Raw genomic sequence first — 15,901 nt, 5'->3', positions numbered from 1 at the left:
GTCATGTTTTATCCACCCTGCTCTCAAACTTGCGGTTTCTCTCACATCCTCTGACGCCATCCAACTAAACTCCTGTTTCCAGGATAACTGAAATACTCGCTGCACTTCAGCTCATAAACTTTGTCTTTACCTGCCGTCATTTACTTGCGAGGGCCCGATCAGTAAGGCACATGTGCAACTCTCAACAGAGATGAGAAGGAAGCGAGTTTCAAGTTTAGTTTCTTCATAGAGCACATTTAAAAACAACAAAAGTTGACCAAAGTGCTGTACAGTGGTAAAACAACAATATATTATGTAAGAAGGCTAACTCCTTGGCTGTTTTCATCATCAGCTCTGGAAAAAAATGTGTTGTGAGATTAGATTTTCTAGCCCAACATGGCAGTTTACGTGCCCCAGGCAGGCCTTATTGTTGAGCTCTGATGTTATGTTGATTACAGCTTGAACCCTGGTATCGATTCTCCAAGTGTTTGCAGAATTGCAAAATTTGCAAAATTCACGTTATTCCAGCATTCTCTCAGAGGATCCGACAGCGTCTTGTGATGTTGAAATGTGTCTCATCTTTTCTCGTTTCATATTTTCCCTAAAATGTTTGGGGGTGGTTTAGGTATGGTGACTGGGGAGGGAAAGCCTTGCAAGTCAGCAATCCCTGCTCTACCTTGGACTTCAAACAGACCTGGCATCGCTTTGATGCGTGTTTAGGGTGGTTGTCATGCTGGAAATTAAGTTTTTCACACAACTTGAAGCCAGAAGGATGACAGGCGTCTGTGGAGGCTCTCTTCAGTTTCCACTAACATTTGTCTAGTAGTAGGCAGAAAACTTAGAAACATGATTTTGATCCTGAATAGTGAATACCTACAGTATATATTGTAAATCTATTTATTTGCTCTGCATACACCTGTGAATTCACTGAAATTGACAACAATCTTTTTAGACAAATACTGTTTACTGATAGTTATGAACCAAACACATCCCAGCACATAAAACTGAAGTCGGTAACTTTATTATTATTATTTTTTTAAGTTATTTTTTTTTTATGAAACTGTCACTATATCCTGACAGTAGTGCATGAGACAGATAATCTGTGAAAATAATCATGTTCCTCTGTGTCCTCAAGTGCTCCTAATAGAGAGCCTAAGTCCTGCCCCTTCCGGTGGACCCTATGGGACCTTATTTTGGAAAAAATATGTACAATAGTCAACGGCGAGAGACAAATATTTGTTTGATCCCATTGCTGGTGTGAGTTCATCCCAGTACGAAACACACAGGCATCATAGCTTCAGAGAGAGAAACGTCACTGCACGACTTTTGGGTGTGTAATCTTTCTAATTACGTCTTATACTTCAACAGTTTTACAACAAACTGTGACTTTCTTGACTTGCAACATTAGCTTTAAAATGTACAAACATTGTTTGTGTGAATCATGGCGCCATTCAAACGGGACCAACAAAAATATTTCTCTCTCGCCGTTGTCTACCATTCATATTTTTTCCAAAATAAGGTCACATGGGGGTCCAACGGAAGAGGCGGGACTTTGCCTCTCTGTGGCATTTGCAAGATTCCACAGCGCCGAAGGAAAACAACCAATCAGAGCCGAGGAGTCTCTACAGCAGCTGTCAATCACTGCTTGCGACTGTCAAACTAGGCAGCGCTGATCAAACATGAATCAATATTCTGCTATTTCTCGCCTCAAATGAGAAATGAGAAAGGTTCTCGACTGTACTTAACATTGCGGCCGGAGCAAACGTTCTCATTTTACAGCTAAACAGTAGTAGTAGGAGCACTAAGAGGACACAGATTATCTGTCTCATGCACCACTCTCAGGATTTTATCATATTTGCTCAAAGTTACCGACTGCAGCTTTAAATGCTCTCCGACGTCACCACATTTCACCATCTATAACGACTCCCCTTCAGATTGCTCACCTTGTTGAATCAGCCTATGGGACTGAATGGAGCTTCCTGTATTGATTGTCACTGATGCTTTTGAAGGTGCGATCATTAACCCTGTCAGAGTGAAAGATTGTGAAGCTGTTCAGGCTTGAAGGAAGCCAACATACGCTGCGCATCAACCACCACTTTGCTCACCCTCCAAATGGTCTGTGCTTTGTGTCAATGGCAGGAATCGTAGGTCGTCACTTGTCATTGGATGACCTGCTTGAGCGATGACAATGTCTACCTCATTGCTCATGCCTTGTGTCTCATCTAAGCGGCATTGCTCTTCTGGAGGAGCGCCTTTTTCCAAGTTGAATGGTTGTCATTTCAGTTTAGCCCTGGAAAACGATGCTCGCAGTGTAATGGAACATTGCACCTAGGTCACCAGCACCCAAATGGAATATTGAAAAATGGTCTACGTGTTGGGTGTCGTGTTGTCTGTGACTCATTGCTTTTGGGGAAATATTAGACTGACGCACCCAGGAGATTGATTCTTTGGTCGGGTTGGGGATGATGGTGGGGTGGAATATCATATCTAACTCATTTATATTCAGAGTGGCTGTTTGCTTGTTTGTCATGAATGTGAAATAGTAAAACAGTTCTACATAAATGTGTTATATGTCTTTTTCTGCAGACGGCAGTCTCCTGAAGACGATAGGTGGAGCACATTTGGACTGTGCGATAAAAAAGCACCCCGTGTTGGCTTCTGTGATGCACCTCCTTCCGGAGAATGTCCTTATATCTGGAAATGAGAACATTCCCGGGCTTGCAGCTTCTCCAACAGGTAAACTTCACATCGCTGGGAAGGTGTAAGGTCAAATAATGAGTAATGCGCTCCTGCCCTGGGTGTCGGACTAAAAAAGTGTTCTGTAACGTTACGCAGTACTCAACGCGACAAAATATGCCCCCCTCCCATTGTTCAGATGCGTCCCATGGTCCATGTTGCCTGTGTGTTTTGAAAATGTTTCTTTCATTTCTTAGCCTCTTTGGCACAAATTGCAGCTTTACAAGGTAAACACTTTTTACGTCCGTCAGCCTCTATTTTGAGGTAATTGCACCAATTTTGTGTTTTTCAGGATTTCTGTTTTTTTTTCTATTTTCTATACTCCCTGTTGTGTTGTTCAGCGTGTTGTCCTTTACACACAGGGCGGCTGTGGCTCAGAGGGTAGAGCAGGTTGTCCACCAATCGGAAGGTCGGTGGTTCGATCCCCGGCTGCTCCGGGTCACATGTCGATGTGTCCTTGAGCAAGACACTTAACCCCAAATTGCTCCCGGAGGCAGAGCCATCGGTGTGTGAATGAGTATTTAGATTAGATCCTGATGGGCAAAGTTGGCACCTTAGTAGCCTCTGCCATCAGTGTATGAATGTGTGTGTGAATGGGTGAATACTGACATGTAGTGTAAAGAGCTTTGAGTGGTCGGAAGACTAGAAAAGCGCTATATAAGTCCAAGTCCATTTACCATTTACATTCCCTCAGTCGTTCAATATGTGCTCCCTTCAGACGAGAGCAAAACAAATCTATGTTGGTGGAAACAGTCACATGTAGGGTCTGTTTTTACTGTGCAGCTCATTAAATGATTGTATTAGAGATTCAGTAATCAATAGTGGAGCTGCTTTGATTCCTTCACTACAGATACTCTTGGTGCACATTTAGTCCCTATTCAACTGTCAAAACAAAAGTTGAAGTCAACAAAGAGGTCATCTAAACTCAAGCTAGATAAATCAAAATACGACATGGCTCAACCAACACCTTCGGCACTATAGGGCTGTCCCGAATACCATTTTTTGGGCTCTGCACGATACCACTGTCACACACTCAGAGGCTTACCCCACACATTGTGTCAGTGATGAGTCCACGGGTGCTTTACGCCTGACGGTGTACAGACGCCTTTGTCCGCGCTTAGTGTCCCCTCTCCTCATCCCTCTGTGTGTGTGCGACTGTAGATGTACCTCAAAGGCACGTTTGTGGGCCCTCTCCCCCTAAACGGTGGCATTTTGAGGCTGCTGTCTCCGTGCATTATGCAACCCGGCTGTGCAAAATGCAGCCTGCGGAGGATTCCTCTCAGCCATTTCGGCCCGAGCCCCGCATGGGTTGCGCTCCGACATAAGCAACGGCGACAAGGGCTCTGGTGTGCCTTGTCTCCATGACATGACTTGGGACTCAGCCAGACTTTTCTCCGTTCTCGGCCGAAATGGACGGCATAGCACTGCAACAAGTGTCTTTGTTGTGTGGTTTAATTAAACACATTTTATTTTGAAGGATTCTGTTATTCTACATTATTGTTTTTGGTATTTTTATTTATTTATTGAATAATTTTCCAAAAGGTTTGGTGTGTTTTATGCATGTTCGTAATCCCGAGGGGTTAAAAAACGCAACAACAAAACTACCAATATTTAAAACAGAACAAATGAATAGTTGAATATTCGGGTCCAGCCCTACTCGGCACATATCGGGTGTAACCTTCCATAACATACTTGAGCAACTACTCACTTGTCTTTCTCCAACTGCCAAAATATCAAACAGGACATCCATCATCATGGTACTTAATAGTGGCGTTTTTTGGAAACTTAGTTCCATCAGAAGTTGAAATGTCTGCAGTACTTAGAAAGTAAGTTTCTAAGGGGGAATGTAATGAAGTCTGACAGTGCAGAGCTCTAATCATTGGGAGTCAGTGGGAGGTATGGTAGCCGGCTAATCCTCTTCATGTTCTGGGGCTGTGAGCAGCAGAGACCTAAGCTGCCTTTTAAGACCACAGCCACCGGTTTGATATTCACGCCGCATTCAGAACAGTCCAACTCGGCGCTCCAGAGACAGGGGCTGCAATGAAACGCTTGATGGCTACATTAGTCTTGAAGAGATTACAATCACACTGGCTATTTTCCTCTTTGTGGTGTCTGAAAGGGGTGATTGTGGACTTCACAGGCTTTTCCCGCTTCATCCAATGGCTGAGATGCTTTCTTCAATCGATTCCCATTCAATTTACGCCAAGTATCCAGAATGGAAACAGTTTTTGTCGTATTGTTAGACGCCAGCACTGGTATCCTTCTCTGTCGTGTAAATATTCCAGTGATTGGCATTAGGCACAAATCACTGGAGCAGTCATTTAGATGGAGCTGCTGTGTCTCAGAAAAGTTCTAATCAAGTATGTTCAAAATCGAAGAGCAAAGGCTGACTGTGTAAACATTTGCTGCCAGAAAAGGCGGCACATTTCCTCATCCAGCTCATGGATATCTCCACGAGGGAGTATGAAATATGACAATAAGCAGAGCGTACAAACAACAAAATGTTAAGCACACATTCAACGAGGATATAACATTTAAAGTGGAGCGTCTCTGGAGTCCAGGGTGAGGCAGACTACTGTTAAAGTGACATGGAGAAGTTCAGCTCACTTTATAAGACAATGCATAATTAGAATCAGTATGACTATAACACCGTATCCACATGACCTCTCTGTTTTAGTTTTCTTGAGGTGCCATGATACATTTTTTGGGGATGACGGAGAATGTCAGGGAACTTTGCATAAGGGGTCACAAATAGGAAGATACTGAAATATATTTCCAAACTTGTTTCACACATTTATACACTAGAAGGTGGTTTTCCTCGATAGCAACCCCAAGAGAACAGACTTTTTCTGAGCTGAAAACAAAATTTACAAACTACAGGAAGAGGGATCCCGTTTCAGACCCAGAGGTGCTTTAAATATGCAGCCCCGTCTCCGAAAAATGATGTTCCCATACAGCTAAACTGCATTCATTACGTTTTTGAGGGAAATTTATTTTCTTGTGTATTATGTTTGTCTTTGACGTACTACAAAAAAGTTTGTAATGATAGTCTGTGGAAGGCCGCAGCAAGTGACGTAGTACAACGAGCGACGTGCAGAGCAGGTGACGTAGTATATCGAGTGACCGTTAATGAAACGAGTATAACGAGCAAGAAAGTACACCAAGGGCGGACGGGGTGGAAGGTGGATAGGCCAAACAAAGACAAGACTTTCCTCCAGGAGACCGCTGTTTATTTTGTTTATTAAACCTAACAAAGTAGTGTTGTTGCATTTTTTGTTTTCTTTAAATTTACAATGTTAACCACGTGTTTAAAACTGTTTAAAACTGTGACCGTAATCCGGGAGAAAATATGTTCCTCTTGAAACATAATTGAGAATGCAGTTTAGATGTACAGTATGGGAACTAGGGCTAACAAAGTTAACACGAGTCTCCCCTTTACAGACATGCCCACTATGATCATCACATGCAGTTTGGGGCAAGTCATAGTCAAGTCAGCACACTGACACACTGACAGCTGTTGTTGCCTGTTGGGCTTCAGTTTGCCATGTTAAGATTTTAGCATATTTTTTATGCTACATGCAGTACCTGTGAGGGTTTCTGGACAATATTTGTCATTGTTTTATGTTGTTAATTTATTTCCAGTAATAAATACATACGTATATTTGTATAAAGAAAGCATATTTGCCCACTTCCATGCTGATAAGAGTATTAGATACTTGACAAATCTCCCTTTAAGGTACATTTTGAACAGATAAAAAAATGTTTGATTAATTTCCGATTAAACACGATTAACTATGGACAGTCATGCTATTAAATTTGACTGCCCAAATGGGAGCGTAATTATTGTAGGTGACAGGGTTGAAATATGATATAATCATATAATAAATGTCATGGCATGTTGATATGTTGATGCTATGTTCACACTGTCACCAGGGGATGCTCTGCTGAGGCCTCAGCTGCTCAAGATGCTGCCCTTCACCCTGAACAGACTGACCATCTCCCTCCAGCCGTCCCTGGAGAAGTTTGAGAGCCAGCTGCTGCAGCTGATCAATGCTGACTGCCACTACACAGTAAGGCCAGGCTTCCACAGCACACACAGCCTTGATAGTCCATGCACATGACACATTAGGGACCGAAACATGAGTTGTGTGCAGCCACATCTAGTTATCATCTGATCCATGCTCTCATACAGCGGGTCTACAGTCTGGGCCTTTGAATTGTGCACTTCTATTGAGAAAAATCAACTACAGATGCAGAGTGAAGGGAGATTTTGAAGTTATCCCTCTTGTAAAGCAAATATGTCTCTTTTTCATTTTACATCCTACTTACATATACGGTGTGCTTACAAGGGAAAAAACAAATCACGTTATAGTTGTGTGATATAAATGCAAATACACAATCCCGATAACATTTCATCCCTCTGAGGTAACAGTTCACTACGCTCCTCAAATTAAAGATGGCCACGATGGCCTTGACACACCTCTGCCAAGATTATTCCCTCCAGCCTGATGCTTTCCTTTATCTCACTTTCCGTTTCTTTAGTGTGCGAGCACAAGCCCTTTTACAGCTGCCACTGCAATTTGAGGCACATCACCTCCCCAAACTAAATGGAGTTTATCTATTCTCTTCCTTTCCTATCCTCTTTGCTTGTCTACGGAAACCCAGATGGTTAACCATATTTGACAGGTGCAACTATGGACTTGCAATTATTTGTACAGTGGATTTGCACAGGCCCCTATCTGCTCACTTCAGCCTAAGTGAGATGTGTCTTTGTTAGGGATGAGAATTGATATGACAACGCTGTCACTCCTTATCACTTTCCCGCTGCTCTTTGATACTGCTGGGCTAGATCCTCAAACACAGGGGATCGAGGGAGTGTTTAGAGTTTATTAAGTGGAGCAAATGTTAGGCACTTGTGCCTCTACCTTGTAAATTTATACTACGTGTACCAAGATGGAATAACTGCATAAACATTTGTTTAGGGAACTGCAGGTGGCTCTGGGCTTACATGCTTATTTTGATGGATGAGTAAGGAATCTCTATGGATAGGTCTATGCTGTAAAGTGGTTTAAAGTTTCCATGGTGCTGTACAGTTGAAGGTTCTCTGTACGATATTCAGCGCATTAATATAATACCAAACAACTATTGTCTATGTAAAGATATAGAGGAGTAATGTCTACCTGAGCAGAGAAGGAAGTCACTCTCCATCTGTGTGTGTTGTAATCTGAGCTTCTCCGCACTTTGTTGACATGTGCATGTGAGCATGCCCCACTGGCTAGCTCATGGCCATCGCTCTGCACTGGTCTCATACGGCGGTTACAGCTGATGACACCATCTCGACCAACGGCACCGTTGCGGAAGCGCAGCGCCCACCCACTGGTTCCCCCCTCAGTTTCCCCCCCAGGTTAACACTGTGAGCTCTGTCAGCACTGTTGTCGTTGTTTTCACTGTTAGCGCTGTTAACTGCGAGCCGCCGGCTCAGCTGTCGCCATGTTGAGAGCCGTGCGGAGGCAATAGAAATGCTCCCAATCTTGCATTTAGTACCTTTAACAATGTGTAAAAATTATTAGATATATAAATATACTGCAGCAATCTATTTTGAGTGTGTGTGTGTGGGCTCGGTAGGAAAATCAAAAGAATAAGTTATAATGATTTTGTAATTTTCAGTCTTGCAAAATATGATTGCTATATTGAAAACTGAAAAGTAGATTTCTGCCATTTACCTGCTTTTAAAAACAGAATAACATAGCAGTTGTGATCTGAGAGCATTGAAAAACATATTAAATAAGCTTTTACTCCAACACATTTAAAAAATATTCATTTAATACGGGTGGGAAAGAGCCCAGAGCAAAATGTAACCGATACAAAGTGACCTGTGAAGAGTCACACAAAACGCTCTTCACCATTTGAAAGGCAAATCAATGAAAAAAAAAAAAGCCATAATTTGTACTACCTTACAGCATATGACAAGGTGTTCAAAATACAAAATAATTAATGGTTTAAGGACAGTGAATGTTTTTTATGCTGCTCTTCGTCAACGACAAACCTCCATAAAATGCTGTTGGTAAATGGTTCCTGGTCTGTCCGGCTAACATTTCTAATCAGCTAGAGGTTATGCTTTTAGCTGCATTTGTGTGCATTGATTCAAATAAAGTTAATCAATTGGAGGGGCTTTGTAGAGTGTTCTTGTTAACAAACAAAAGTTGCATCCTTGGGATGAACAAAACGAGGATCGTTCATAGAAAAACAGATCTACAGGGAACCTTTGAACAAAAAAAAAAAAAAAAAAAAAGGAAAAGGAGTAGCAGAATGAAAGTGCTTCCATAACTGCATAAAAGATTATAATTAAAAAAAGAGGACAAAATGAGGGTGCTTGTGGCTGGTTCAGGTATTTTTCCTTTGTCTTCTATTCCGTTTAGTATATTATTGAGCGTGTAATATTGTCCCCCTATGACCCTAATGGGAGGGCGTTGTCCTTTCATGGGTAAAACTTAGCGTCCCTTCCAGGGATGGAGCCAGTTCTTTAGGGGCCAGCAAGCGTATTTAAATTTAGTTATATTCGGGGGAGGCTTTCTGGAGTATCAGCCCTCCTTAACTCTCCATGCTGCCCTGCACCAGTGCAGTGAGTCCCAAATGGAGATTATGTGACCAAAAAAAGGAGAGGAGAGACGGGAATGAATGCATTAATTCATGACCGGACACAAAAGAAAAATCCTAATTTAATAGGCAGATTGCCATTAAATTTGCTGAAGCACATTTTGTTCCCCCAAAGGTACAAACCTCACTGCCAGCGCCACCTTCAGGACAATGACCATTAAAACCTCTAGGGGTTGCGAGTGGGACTAAGGAGCTGTTAAAAGAAGGCCCGGAGTCTCCAAGCGGATCATAAGTGTTTGGCCATCATAAATAAACAACCCGATATTACGCCAAAGCGTGTAATAGACCCGTCTGTCCATATAGTATGTCGGTGTCACCTTTTGCCTGCAGAGGCGTGAAAATTACATGTGTTGTATGAAGGTGCAGTAGGCAACCAGCTGGGGGCAACAAAACCACTTAGTTAGGTTTAGGGAAAAGGTCATGGTTGGCCTTAAAATGGTTGGCCTTAAAATGGCCTTTAAAACTCTGTGTATTAAAACCCAGATATTAGACAAAGCAAGCCCATCTGCTGAAGCGTTTCTACATTTTATTGCCAGATTAATTTTCTAATAACTTTTGGAAACATTTTGCTTGTTGTAGAGCTCAGTTTTCCGAGCATGCAGCTTTGTGGACTGGCATCAGACACACACAAAGCACACATAACACACATACACTGTGTGCGTACCCTCTATATTGTACGTCTGTGTCTTTTGAGATTTTGTGCACTCACACACTCCAACTTTTCCTGGCTTTCCCAGTCAAATTGATATGTAATCTTTCCAGTGTTTTTTTGGGTTTGCCTCCAGTTTTGTCTCCCAGTTGGATGTTCCTAGAATACCTCCACAGGAAGACATCTCAGGAGACATCCTCATAAGAATGAGCAGTATATATAACCACCTCAACTAGCTCCTTTCACTATGGATGAGCAGTGGTTCTACTTTGATTTCCTCACCTTGTCTCTAAGGATGCTGCTTGTATCCGCAATTGTAATCCTTTTGGTCACTACACAGAGATCAAGACGACAGGCGAGGGTGTGAATGTAGATGTAAATGTGAGGGTGAAATGTTCAACATAACATTTATATTGACATCCACATGTATGATATTCAGATTATCTGGCATTCACTTGGGTGAATAAGTCGTGACAGCACCTGTGCTCATTATATACAGTATATTACATGACTCAGTATCTAATTAAATACAAACAATGGAAAGTAAGCTACAACTTTAACTTCTTTTTTCCACTGTGAGGTAAGTGACATGTTAGCACGAATAATTATCTCATTCTGGCAGTCGTTTTTCACAGTTTTTTTTTTTACCTCATTTGTGCGATGTTCTTCACAAACCACACAAAGTCGTGTAGATTAGTTAAATGTTCCAGACTTTTATAACTTCGGTGGTATGACGACATTCTCATATCTGGGAGAGGTGTTAATACATGCAGAAGTCGGCTTGATTGCAGCTTTTAATTAAAGGGTGCTTGTATAAGTGTGTGTGTGTGTGTGTGAGAGTGAGAGAGAGACAGACAGAGAAAGAAAGTGTGTGATCTGTGTGTGACCTTTAAAAGTGTGACTCCAGCTGGATTGTCATCAAGCTGTCTCCGAAGTGATGCTGACACCTCACCTGCCAACTCAGTTTTACCGTTGTGTGTGTGGCAACGCCTATATGTGTGTGTGTGTGTGTGTGTGTGTGTGTGTGCGTGTGTGACTCCATGCCAGCGTGTCTGTGCTTAAATTCTTATCGAGGCAGAAATGGAGTGACGAAAATGAAGTGGAATGGGGTGGCGGATGAATGTACAGTGCAGCATGAGATGAATCCTGTATGCTGGCTGCTCGTCTGACATACAGTCTTCACATAATCTCCCCATAAGTGTTGCTATTTTTAGCCCGACAAACTATCACAGTGTGGCTTCTTTTTACAGTCCACTTTCCCATATATTATACAGCCTGTGCCCTAGTTGATGTGCTTTTCATTTGAACTACTTTACATAGCTTCACAGCACACTTTAATGAGCACTAGGCTAATTTGAACTGGGGTCTTGAACCTCTCCAAACACATTCTGACCTCCACTTAAAAAGACGTGATACTATTCATCTCCAGGGTTTCTTGAACATGTCTACCTTCCCCGAGTTTGAGTGAAGCCAGAGGTTGCGTCACCTCAAATGACCTGTAGCAACCGTTCACCTGAAATCTTCAATAAAATATATTGCTCTGGATGAAAGGGCCTGAGATCTTGTCAGAAATTGTGTAACTTCTTGGCGTGTGATCAAAAGACCTGGGAGCACAGAAGACGATGAAGTGGAGGAGAGAAGCAGGCGGGGACCGATGCCACGCCGCAGGCAGAACAAAACGCCTTAGGCTGATTTAATGAATGGAGAAAGGCTGTGGCAACAAAGCTCCAGGAAGTTTTCATTTGTCCTAAAAGAAGAAAACTCACTCAAAGTGGGACTGCCCCTGTGGACGTGGTACTATAAAAAATAGACAAAGGAGGTTGTGCATTTCTGAAATAGCAGGCGTCTTGCACATTGTTCTCTAAGGACACCCGAGTTTGGCTGCACCTCCGAATGTGCCAGCTGAGTGCCTTCTCCTTATCATTATTAAGCCTGTAACCACTGTAACTGATGCAGTGCAAAGGAATGTGGTTTAATGCACTTGGCTCACATAAATTATTCATGAAATGCAGGTCTTCTCAATGATTGACGATCCAATGATTAGACGAAATAGACTGCGACTGGTTATAGACCCCATAAGTCAGACAGGACAGAGAGTGCACAGAGGTTGAAGGAGGAAAGATAGATTCCTAAACTTTCAAAGCCTTAAGGCCTTTTCACACTAAATCCGTATTTTTAGTCCAAAATTGTCACATATTTAAAAGACCATACAACCTCACGTTATGTCAATCCGGTTTAAACACAGACTCCGAGACCTTCTTCCGTCATTGAAGTTTTTGGAACAGGTTTGATTTTCTGCGTTTTTACGCATCCGTCAAAAAACAAAAAAAGGGTTGTTTAACCACTCAGAACCACCGTCCCTGCAAACGTCATCATCCAAAATGGCATCTGATAAACTGATTCACCAAAGAGTATTGAAGCAAAGAGACAAAATTTGTACAGCACTTTTTATTTTTCGCGTTTTACTGACGTCCGGGTGCTGATGTTGCAATGGAACGAACAATTGACTTTCACTTCTTGGCAATATACGTTCTTTGGATTCACTTCATCTCCCAGCACAAAGCACTTTACAAGAAGAAGAATTTAAGGATAGATTGTGGCAGGTGATTGCAGAACAGACAAAGGATGAAGGAAAGATTAGACGGTAGTGATTGTGCTCTAGGCAGCTAAACGATAGCTTCTTGCTAGTGTCATTCATTCATCAGCCCCGTTTTGGACTAGTGCTATCCATTGTACCCACGTAATTAATTCCGTTTTGTGTTACATTGAAGAGAATTTGGCCATGAAGAGAATAATAAAACGCATCAGACTCAGTGTGCAAGGTTTCTGTGCGCAACGATCTTTATCAGATGAAAAAACGCATTCGAAAAATACGGACTTGGTGTGCAAAGGCCTTAAGAGGCACTGCTTGTTCCTCAGTTTTTCCTCTGTTGAAGTGATGTATTTGGAGAATCTGACCAAAATGAACACAGTGACCTCCAGGAGACACTTCAAGCTGATACTCTATCAGTAGGATCAACAATCACTAGTGGTATCTCAACTATTGCAAGTTTTGCATTATTGGGAGTCCTTTGGGAGTCACTGCACCTTTTGTCTGGGCAAATGCAATGTATGAAATGTTTCTGACTCAGATTTAAGCAAAACTTCAGTTTAGATGATCTGATAAAGGAAGGCTGGTATTTCTATTCACGTGACAAGGGTCTTTAAACGTCTAGTGCAAGGGAAATCACACATCCTGTGACATGGCATTGTTTAACAAAAGGCAGGTTATTCTCATCTCATCCTAAATAAAACTATTGCTTGTTTGGGAATACAACTGGTTCCAAAAGGCATGGCCCTTTGGATTATCAACAGAATAAGATTAGATCAACTTTATTGATTCCACACAGGGAAATTGAAGTGCCAGAATCAAACGTCTATTATGGATTACATGCCATCATGCCTGCATTCTGCGCTGTCAATGCTGGCCCTGTAATTCCAGCACTGTAATTCCAGATACAAGTGTTGCTGATGACAATCAACAGTGTTTATTTAGCACAATAACATCTGACAATGATGCTCTTACTCACCTAACACTGGCTATTTAGTTAAGAAAATGAGTGAAATGAATGTCTTTTCTGTATTAAAGCAATACTTGTATGGGACTAATATATTTAAATTGTGTAAATCCCAGTAATTACCTTCTATTTTAGTGAGTACAGAAGTAACTTGATCCTTATAATCCAGTGTGAATCAAATAGATGTCACAACCGCAGTTGCAAGTGACATTCTAACTACAGTGGTTAATTTACCGAGTTACTCATAAAACTACAGACAGCTGAACAAAAGCAACTAAAGAATTTCTAATAAATTGGATTTACCATCAAAGGCTGGTAATATACAGGCATTTTGTGACCTAACAAAAATGTTTCCACTGGATCTTTAATCATCTTTAGTACTCTATTACCTCCTTTTGCAAATCTCCATCACTCACTATTTTTATGTCTTGCAACTATTTTTCTAAGAAAGGATACTGCTGGTGATAATCTGTTTTTTTTAATTCTACTGACATGTATTGCCTTTTGAGTCAAAGCTTAATTTAGCTTTCTCCTCTGTGCCACAGAGCTCCATTGTTTTCCAAAAACTATTAAAAACTCATCAATGGGCCACACTGTTATACTGAATAATAGGGCTGGGTGATATGGCCAAAATCTTCCATCCAGATATACTGTAGGTCATGTCATATCTCTGGAACGATGTACATCACGATATAGCATGTTTTCTAGTAATTCAATAAATAAATGAATAGTCTATATGAAATTGCCACATGGTAAAGCCTATTTTTGTATACTCCTTTGTGAATTAAATACTTGACAAATGAAAAGTACTGAGCATTTTCTCATTTTAAGAACTTGAGTGTAAAAGGAACATAACAGTTTTATGTGAAATTATAGAGAAAAAAGTTTATATCGTGATAGAAACAATATAGAAAAATATGTACGATAGACATTTTTATGTCATTTTGATGATATATATCGTCATACTACCCAGCTCTACTGGGTGACATGTTCCTTCATTACTATGAACACACACACACACACACTGTAATCCAATATATACCATCACAGACTGTTCATATACACTGTTCTTAGCTATACCTACGGAAGGTAATGCACTGTAATTTGTTTATATCCTACAAAATCAATTCATATGTAATCCACGTAATCGTAAACCAGGAAGTATAAAGAGCGTGGTGTTCATATCCCGTGTAAAACCAGAAGTCAATGTTGACTTATTTGTCACGTAACTTCTGTACTTAAGTAACGCCACTTTGATAGTTATTTTAACCCAAATCACGATCTTTTCCTAAACCTTACCAAGTAGTTTTGTTGCCTAAACATAACCAAGTATTTCAAGCATTTTAACCCAAACCATGATCTTTTCCTAAACCTAACCAAATTGTTTCCTGTGAAGACAGAAGTTTATTTTGAAAAGACTGTATGCATGTAACAAGCGGAAATCGACACGTGTTGCTGGACATTTGTAGGAAAACGCACAAAAAATGACTTTTCATAAGATATCATACGAACCGTTGTATGAGGATACGTTGCACTGTTACACTGGGTAACATGTTCCTTCATTACCATGAACACTCACACACACACACACATTGTAATCCCATATACCACCATGTTGCTGTAAATCCTCAATAGAGCACCAAATGCGTATTACTCTGCAGCTGAAAATAGTCCCCAATAAATGCACTACTTACAGTAACTTTTCCTTAAAACTAAAATGCCTGTTTATGGACATTACAGAGCCTTTTTAAAAAAAAATAATTAACAATATATTTGTGACCTGTTATTAAACATTTATGTCTTCAGTAGGAATAAATGGACTTGGAGCTGAGAGCCACAGGGTAGGGAAGTCGTAAAATATTCATGGACGGACTAACATATTATTGGCTTTGGTCTTTTAATAGAATTTATTGGCAATAAGAAAAGAAAAATATACAATAATACCAGCCTTATCCTTTAAGGTTATGATATTTCATGTGTGTGTCCTGTTGGTGCCGGACTGTGCCAGCATGAGGGGGTTTCTTTCCAAGTGGAACCAATAATGTGCTCATGGTGGTGTAATATGTGCAGTGGATGAAAGTGGCGTGAGTTATATTATGCTTAGGGACAAGTGATATGAGGAGGGAAATAGGAAGGCAGCAGTGAGAGTGTGTGTTTGACTTAATATTTTTGGTTGTGAATTATGGGAGTGTTTCAGCAGTAGGGCAACAGTGATTTATCAGTGGAAGGGCTGTGCCAGTTAAAATCTGTTAAGGAGCAGGGGAGTGGGAGGATGAGAGCGGCATGCTAATGATGTTGCCACTGTTTCTTGCCATGGATGACT

General features: G+C 41.1%; 1 protein-coding gene across 1 annotated transcript in view; it reads left to right on the top strand.

The window, feature by feature from the left end:
- nphp4 (nephronophthisis 4) overlaps positions 1-15,901 on the top strand; it is a 178,853-nt gene that overhangs the window by 36,053 nt on the left and 126,899 nt on the right. The window contains exons 6-7 of the mRNA XM_074644653.1: positions 2,566-2,715; positions 6,649-6,785. Coding sequence (XP_074500754.1) covers positions 2,566-2,715; positions 6,649-6,785 — 287 coding nt within the window. The remainder of the gene's footprint in view (positions 1-2,565; positions 2,716-6,648; positions 6,786-15,901) is intronic.

Source organism: Sebastes fasciatus, chromosome 8 (assembly GCF_043250625.1).
Source record: "Sebastes fasciatus isolate fSebFas1 chromosome 8, fSebFas1.pri, whole genome shotgun sequence".
NCBI lineage: Eukaryota > Metazoa > Chordata > Actinopteri > Perciformes > Sebastidae > Sebastes > Sebastes fasciatus.
This window is presented reverse-complemented; position numbering and strand designations above follow the sequence as displayed.